This window comes from Alligator sinensis, unplaced genomic scaffold, assembly GCF_000455745.1.
Source record: "Alligator sinensis unplaced genomic scaffold, ASM45574v1 scaffold569_1, whole genome shotgun sequence".
NCBI lineage: Eukaryota > Metazoa > Chordata > Crocodylia > Alligatoridae > Alligator > Alligator sinensis.
The window spans coordinates 1,878,371-1,886,690 of NW_005841914.1; the positions used below are offsets into that span (position 1 = coordinate 1,878,371).

Here is an 8,320-nt window from a genome sequence, read left to right on the forward strand (position 1 = left end):
CTCCTGCCTGCGGGAGGTGCTGGCCGCCTTTCGGGCCTGCCTCACGGCGGAGCAGACCGTGCTCATGGACCCCTACCTGCGCGGCTGGAACGGGCTCATCAGGTAAGGGGGGAGCCGGGGCTGTATTCTCCCGCGTGCACGCGCACCGCCCTTCTGGTACCGTATTCTCCCGCGTGCACGCGCTGCCTGTCTCCCTCCTAGTACCATATTCTCCGTGCCTCCCTATCAGTACCGTATTCTCCCACCTGCCTTATGTTAACTCCTACCATATTATCATACACACCACACACACCTATTCCTTACCCCCCACCCCTGCAGGGGGGTATTTTCTGCCCTAAATAGACTCCCCCCCTGCTTTGTGTTCGGCCCCTCCTCCTCCCACCTGCTGCTCCTCCTTTGTTCCAGCTCCTCCTCAAGTAGATAAATACGGTAATAAATAACCGAGCCTCTGAAACGGGGAGGTGATGGGAAGCAGCCGGGAGCCTACAAAGGCCGTGCCTCTGCTCTCAAGAGACCGCGCTGCCGTATTTTCCTGTATATATTCCTTCTCCCTGTTCTGGCGTGTCCCCTAAACTCCGCTCAATCTCGGAGCTTTGGTTGTTTTATTGCTGCTGCTGCTGTTTCGGCAGCTCCCTCTTCCTGTTGCGTAATGAGGTTTTTGTGGTTCTGACCGTAGGTTTCTGAACAGCCTGGGCACGATTTTTTCCTTCGTGTCAAAAGACGCGGTGACCAAGATACAGATCATGGAGAAGTACCGCAGCAGCGACCAGCGGGAGAGATACGAGACTCTTCAGACCATGGTGGAGTACGAGTTGGCCAGCGGCTTGGTCAGTCTCAAAAACCGAGGGGAGTGCCCAGAGTCGGGCTGCCGGACCGTCTTGCGCCTCCACCGAGCCCTTCACTGGCTGCAGATGTTTCTCGAGGGGCTGAGGACCAGCCAGGAGGACTCCAAGACGTCTGTGATCTGCACAGACTCGTATAACGCCTCCTTGGCAAACTACCACCCCTGGGTTATTCGCAAGGCCGCCACGCTGGCTTTCTGTGCGTTGCCCACCCGAAACGCGTTCCTGGAAAACATGAATCTTGGCACTCCCGAGGAGGCGGTAGATATGCTGGGGGAAGCCTTGCCTTATGTCTGCAAAGTCTATGAGATCACAGAGGAGCTGTATGCAAAGCATAAAATGCTCGACCTTCCTTGAGGGGGGGGTTTGATCACGTTGTCTCGGTAGTGTGGCTTGCAAGGACCCACGCTCCTTATCGCTGTGCACACGTGTAAACTAGAACCTGCTGATCTGCACTAAAGCTTGGGGTCTTTCCTCTTCTGTTCCATTGTCAACTCTCATATATTGCTATTAGACTGCAGCCAAATCAGTGCTTTTCTTGAGTCTCATGATAGCATCCATGTTTTGGCTCCTGTTTTTGTTGAAAGAAACTCAGACCATTCCAAAGCCATATGGTATTGCTCTTGCTTCAAGGGATTCTTCATCTCTCTCCTGTCTCCTGGGTTCCTTTCCAAACTTTATCTGATTTTTAGTTCTTTAGAAAACTGAACGTAGGACCCAGAAATGAAGGATCGCTTAATTTTCACCTTGAAGCAAGAACACTGGGGAGGTCTGTTCAGCCTCCTGTTCAGGGACGAGGGAGAAATCCTTGGGACATACCAGAGCCTTGAATTTTGCTTTTTAGTTTGATGCACTTTTATTCCTGGGCTCTGGTAACTGTGATGCTCGCTCTTGGAAGGAGCAGTTGAGCATAGATCTCCTTCTTGAAAATTGTTTGTCGTTAATAGCAGATCATTCTTGCGTGTTCCCCTCTGCTTTCCCCTCCCCTCCAAAAGAGTTCAGGAGCATTGAACTGTGATACAGTAATGTATTTGTCTCTCCCTTTCTATGCAGGCATGTCAGAGCAGGGAATCCTTTTCTATTCCTTCTTTCTATCCCCTCTTGCTCTTTGCTGTTCTGAGTTGAGGAAGCTGCTTTAGTGTATGCTGCATGATACTAAGCCACAGAACAGTGCGGAGTTTTATGCATTTTGAGGGCTGTATATATAGACACTACATAACACTATAATAAGCTTGAGGAAACAAAGGGAATGCTGGAGGCTTGGAGAAACAAAATGCCTTGGGCTTGTTGGGATGATTGTAACTTGTGCTGTATATCAAATCTGTGTGCGGCTTCTTCCCCCGCCTCTCCCCGAAGCTTTAATGGTTTCCAGACCAACTAAATGTTAGGTTTTAAACAGAAGGTAAATATTCATGCAAGTTCTATTGCTATTTTAGTGTGGATTCCTGTTTGCTGAAGTATAGGATAAATAAGAAGGGACATGTAAATAAGGCAGCATACTTGAATTTTGAAAGCCCTGGCAGTGTTTTGTATCGTGAGAGGCACTACCGCTACCCGTGTTCTGAAAACCACTAAAACAAGATCACCCTAGACACTTGAATGGCTGCTGATTTTATTCTGTGGGATACAAGAATTCAGTATTACCTTACAAGGTTCAGTCTAGTTAACACTGTTCTCCGTTAAATTACATAAAATAACTTGCTCCCACAGAGCGCTGTCATACAGGAATGCCTCCCTCTTTCAGATGTTGGAAGGCCTGTGTGACCTTTGGCTTGATGCAAAGCGTGCTGTCGTGAGCAGCTGGGTAATTAGCAGCTTAGCTTGTTGATTACAAACGAGACCAAACCCTTAACTGATGTGTGCAGAATGCACCTCTGTCTGGATGACTGGTGTCTCTCTATGGAAAACTGTTTAGCTAAGGGACTTGGAAAGGAAGGTTTTCCTGTCCAGTGCCAGCCATGATAAATACCTCTTAACCATGGTAGGTGTGTGTCCATGCTCTAAGAAAGCTTTGTGAAATGTGTTGTTCTCCTTCCACGTGAAGATTTTTGACCTTTAAAATTGCTGCTTTTGCACACAGTGCCATGGAGCAAATTATGCATGATGACAATCCAGGTAGCTCCATGTGCCACCTTTTAAGAAATACTCGGGGATGTTTTATTCTGTGATAGCCAGCATAAAAACTTTCTCAGTTCAGCCTCTCCTGATGAGAGGCAGCTGGTATTCCATGACTAGGTGCTTTTGGGGCATATTGTGTTGCTTCTTGATGGTTTTGTGCCATGTATTGCTCAGAAATGGATGTAATGTTTGTGTTCCGCGGGATTAATACAAAGACAGCAGTTTTACCACGTGTACAGGTGGTTTGTTTGTTCTCCGTTGATATGTCCAAGCTAAGCACTCATCTCGTCAGACCAAAAGTTTAAGGGCAGGAGTTGAAAAATAACTTACTTGCCTTTGTTTTTTCCCATTAAAGTCGGCCTGTCGGTGCTACCTCTCCGTGTGCTGTTTATACTAATTCCCCTTTTTATTCAGGGTAGGGGGTTTATATATTGGGCTGCTTCAGAAACGCACCCGTACAAAAATACACAAGGCAAGCTGCTGGCTGCCATCTCGGTAACATCTCTAGCCCACTTCTCCGTGTGTGTGCTGCTCAATGAGAACTGCACCGCTTCCAGCACTGTTCTTTGCTCGCTGCACTCTGCCACTTGTCTAAGATCTCTTGGCCACTTCGGCTCCCCTTGCCTCTGTTCAAAGCTGCTCATTAATGGTGGAGCCTGGCAATTGGTGCAGATCCCCACTGACTTCTGAATGTGCTGTCTGCAGGTCAGGCCCACTTTGAAACACGGACTGTTGCTCGATAAGCGGAGCTACGACTGCAGGGATGAATGCTCCTTTTTAAAATCAGGTTGCAATGAGAAATGCAAACCTCTAGAACTCTTAGTTCAGAGATTATGATGATTTTTTGTGACTTTTTATTAGATCCAAAAAAAAAAAAAAAGGTATCTGGTTGCAATGAGTGCACTAGTGCACCAGATGGAGCTTATTAGCTGAACATTTTGGAAGAGGAGGCTGAAATACTGAGCAGCTATCTGCTGCTTTTATGCATGTTGCCCTTGAATCAGCCAGGTGTTAAATTACTCCTGCTCCTCCACAAATTTGTGCTTAGTCTTCAAATATAACTTGCATACTTGAACCATGAACTGTGATTCACACTGCTCCTGTTCCTACCTTTGCACCCTGGACTTTTCTTGAAGGGGTGACAATGGTTCAAAGAAACCTCAGTAAGAAGCTTGCGCTGGTGCCATCAAGCAGTGTACGATAACTTCCACTCCAGCTCAGGAAGCCTACAATTTAGTTTGCTCTCACAAGGTGAGACGACGCAGGAATGAACCTAACGTCACGTCCCTAAAACACTTAAGGAAAGCAGTGTTCCAGTCCAGAAGCGGAGACTAGTGCCTCTGCTGTGTATTAATAGTGGGGCATAAATAAAAGCTGAGCAAATAAAAAGAGCAGCAGACCTGGGGGCTAAGTCCAGAGGTAGGTGCTCAGTATGATCAGTCTTCCTGTGACGTGATGCTGATGGAAAAACTTTGGTCCTAAAGTAGATGCACTGTCACGCTCTAAAGCATACCTCATTATTTCCATTAAAGATGTAGCAATGCCATAGGAGAGAAATCTGACCAATGTCTCTTGTAAAAAATAGCAGCACCACTTACTTTTCCACTGCACGGTGAAGCTGCCTGCCCAAGCATATTCCAGCAACAATCGAGTGAGGTTCAGAGGTCCGTGGGCCAGTCTCTTAGACTTAAAGAGAAAAAGTGTTTGCAATTCCTCCTGCCTGTGACTAGCTCCTACCCTGACCCTGGGTCTCTGAGTGCATCCATCTACTGCTCTCTTAAAAATAAACCTCAGCCATATTGCACTGCAGGTCACCTTTACACAGAGTTTTTTTCCCAGTGCAATTTGAAAACCAGCAAAGGTTGCAACATAGGGAGCTTTAGCTGAAAAATGAGTCTCTGTGCCTTTGGATGAAAAGGCTCAAAGAATGTGGGGATGGGAGAATAAATTCGGTACCTCGGGAAGAATGTGAAAGGTTGTGCAATAATAGGTCCCAACGAGAGCGAATAGCCAAGATGAGGAGAGAGCATCTGGAACAGGAGAAATGCGCCGTGCGTCCCTGGAGAAGCTGCCTGCACTTAATGGCAGCATTTAATGTTTGACTCCATGTCTTCACAACAACTATTTTACATTCTTCTAATGGCATTTCATCATCACTGCCCTCAAACCCCAGCTGGCCTGTCAGGGGAGAAGGCTGAATAATTTATTCACAAAGCCACGTAGCGTCTGACCTGGTTTCAGAACATGTGTTCTCTGCTTAGGAATGGCTCCTCTCCTTGTTTTATTTCCCAAGGCTCAGCAGGATGAAAGGGCTTCCCCAAACAGTTGCATGGTGTTACGTAGGATCCTGGTACCGGAAGGGTGGACAGTCCCTCGGTTCCCTGGAGCCTGTGTAAAGTAGCCTGAGGAGGACAATGCTTGTAATTTAAGAGCGGTGCTCTTGGAAAACATTTGTCCAAAGCGGGTTTGAGAGCAAACCTCCAGCCAGAGCTGTCCCTGTCTGTTCGCTGCTTCACAGAGTGAAATGTCAGCAGACCCAAAAGGGGGAGCTTCGCATCCGAGCTTTCAGCTTCTTATCTCTTGAGCTTGAGAGATTTGTCCATCGTGGAGTGATTAGCTATCAGTAGACCACAAAGGTTTAGGGGTTTGAGCAGGGACCATCAACTGGCCATTGGCTGACTGTCTCAATGAAACAAGTCCCATCACTTGGATTTCTAAAATGGAGTTGGATGGCATTTTTATTGCTGTCCCTTTCCCCAGGAGCTTATAGAAAGCCTTTGGCATCCACACGCCCAGCAAATTCACATTCTTTGTCAATGCACTCCCAGCATCAGGTTTGGCAGGAAAATCAGGACTGGCCCTAGGCAGGTGGAAAAAAGTGAATTTACCAGGTAAAACATCTCCATTCCAGAACTCCTCTCACCCGTCGTCCCCTTGAACTAATGGTGAGAGCAGAAAAATAACCCTGAGGTCAGCTCTGTCCCACAATGAAACCTGAGATGTCAAATACAATTGTACGTGCTTTAATCGGCTCCCCAAGCCCCTTAGATTTATCACAGCAATAGTGAGAGTTTATGACCCACCAGGGATGGAAATTATTACTTAAAGGAACAGCACGACCTCGATGTAAAATGAGCAAGTGACAGGCGAGAGAAGAGTTATTGGCTGCCCCCGTATCTGAAGCGACTGGGAGATATATAATTCCTCTGTAATTGCTCAATAAGGAACATGAGCTACAGCACTTATTTGGTAGGCAAACGACAGCGTCGTTAACTCGGAGTCACGGAGCAGCCTTGTCTGAAAGGCGCCGGGGCCTGCCGTCTCGTTACCGCTGCCCCTGCACGTGACATTAATCACGGGCCCAGATCGCCAGCCTTTGCCATTGCACTGAAGTCTTCACCTGGTTCGAGCTGGGGCCGGGGGGGAAGAGGGCATCTGTGCCCACCTGCTTTGGTGTTTGAAGTGAGCCCTCCCAAAGGACCAAGTGAGGAAGGGGCTGTATTTGTTGTAACAACAGGGCATTTTCATTTCTTATCTGCCAGCTGAAGGGAGTCTCTCAAGGGCTTCAGGCAAGTCTAAACCATAGCGTGACTTTGCTCTGCACAGGGGGACACACTCATCCCAGGCAGAGTGGCTAAGGGGCTTTCTAATGCTCACCCCTCCCTCCCGGTACATGCAGGTGGGCATGGTCCCAATCCAGACCCGAGTCTGAAGAGAAGCCAAGACCCGGTCTCGATTCTGCCTGCGAGCACAGGGCTTGCACATCCCACCCGTGTGAGCACAGACCCCATGCAATACCAGTCCCTCCCCCGTGCCGTGGATCCAGCCCCTTGCGTTCAGAGGCAGCCGGCGACTCAAAGATTGGCGCAGACGGCCACATCAACCCCTTGCACCCAGCTGGAAAGCACAACACCAGCAAGAGCGGAAACCCCCATCACACCATCAGTCAAGGCAGGGGAGGCGAGGGCCTGGAGTGACTGGTTAGTGCATGCCCAGAGGAGCCTAAGAAGCACATGTGGGGTGACTGGTCACCACGTCATCTCTGCCCACGCATGTGCAAAGGGGACTCTGCGTGCCCACCTGTAAGCTGATGGATTTCCCTTCCAGTTCAAACAAAGCAACGGCTCAGCAGAAGGGGAAGATCAGGTCCAAGGGCAGCAGATCTGACCATTCCCTGGCGACGTCTGCTCTCGCCTCGCAGAGGACGGTCTGGTTTCGCTAACAGGCCCTGAGCTGCTGCTGTCCTATTCAGGGCCCCTTTTGTGCACAAAACGTCTGCTGGAGATAAGCAGTAGCCGGGGCCCAGAATAAGGCTCCTGATCACACGCTTGCATTCATCCTGCCGCAGAGTCACTGCAGCAAGCGGCAAACAATCCTTCGTCGCAGGAAAAGAGCTAACGTGCAGTGGAGAGGGAGAGAGAGGGGAGAAGGCAAGGGCCGGGGAAGGCGGGCTATGGCCCTGCAATCTGGAGGGCAGGTGAGAGCATATTCCAGCCAGACACGCGTCTGGGGATACACGAGCACCTGTTTCTGCGAATGGATCTGGCCTGGATGGGCTGATGAGAGTGAACGGAGCCAGGCCCGGAGCTTGTAGGATGGCCCCAGCCAGACCCCACAGGCTAACTGAGCAAGGTGAGGACCACTCTGCTTTACTGCCAAACCCAGCTCCTGGGCAAGGGCACACTGCTGGGATGGCCTCCAGCGAGCGGTCCCTGGCCGTTGTCTCAGCTATTGTGGGCAGCGTGGGCTGGTGTCGTAGACGCCTTCAATTCCCTTTGGCTTCTGCACTGCAGAAATGCACGGCTTGGCTCCCCTGCTCCCCGGGGAAGGTTTGCCACTCCCCGGTTCTTCGGGGTATGGAGGGTTCATTCCCTGGCTATGCCAGCTGGAAAGGCTTAAACATGGAGCCATCACACCCCATGCACTGTGCGCCGAGAAGGGCTCCTCTGCTCATAAAACCATAGGGCTGCCGGGGACGTCAGGAGATCACCTAGTCCAACCTCCTGCTCGAGGCTGCACCAGCCCTGGCAAAACCATCCCAGAAGAGGCTTTGTCTCACCCACACTGCACCACTCCCACTTCACTTCCGTAACTACCTGTTCCCGTGCTCGACCATCCTTATGGGCAGAAAGTTCTTCCCAATCTCCAATTTAAGTCCCCCTTGTTGCACTGCAAACTCATTCATCCTTCTCCAACTGGTCTCTGTTCTCTTTCCAACAACCTCCTCTCCCAACCTTTCCTCCTGTGCCACGCTTTCTAGACCTGTTAGCCTCTTTTTAGGTTCTTGGAAATGCCCCTCGGAGATAGGTAGCAACAGAATCATCTCCCTAACAGGTAAACTGCAGCCTGGAGGGTAGGAA

The 8,320-nt window shown here is 49.7% G+C and overlaps 1 protein-coding gene across 1 annotated transcript; it reads left to right on the plus strand.

The window, feature by feature from the left end:
• Positions 1 to 4: 4 nt before the first annotated feature.
• Positions 5 to 6,823, plus strand: CPTP (ceramide-1-phosphate transfer protein; the record flags this gene model as incomplete). Its single annotated transcript, XM_006018838.2, has 2 exons — positions 5 to 102; positions 677 to 6,823. Coding segments are annotated over 2 exons (621 nt in total), but the record flags the coding sequence as incomplete, so codon positions are not given.
• Between the last annotated feature and the right edge of the window lie 1,497 nt (positions 6,824 to 8,320).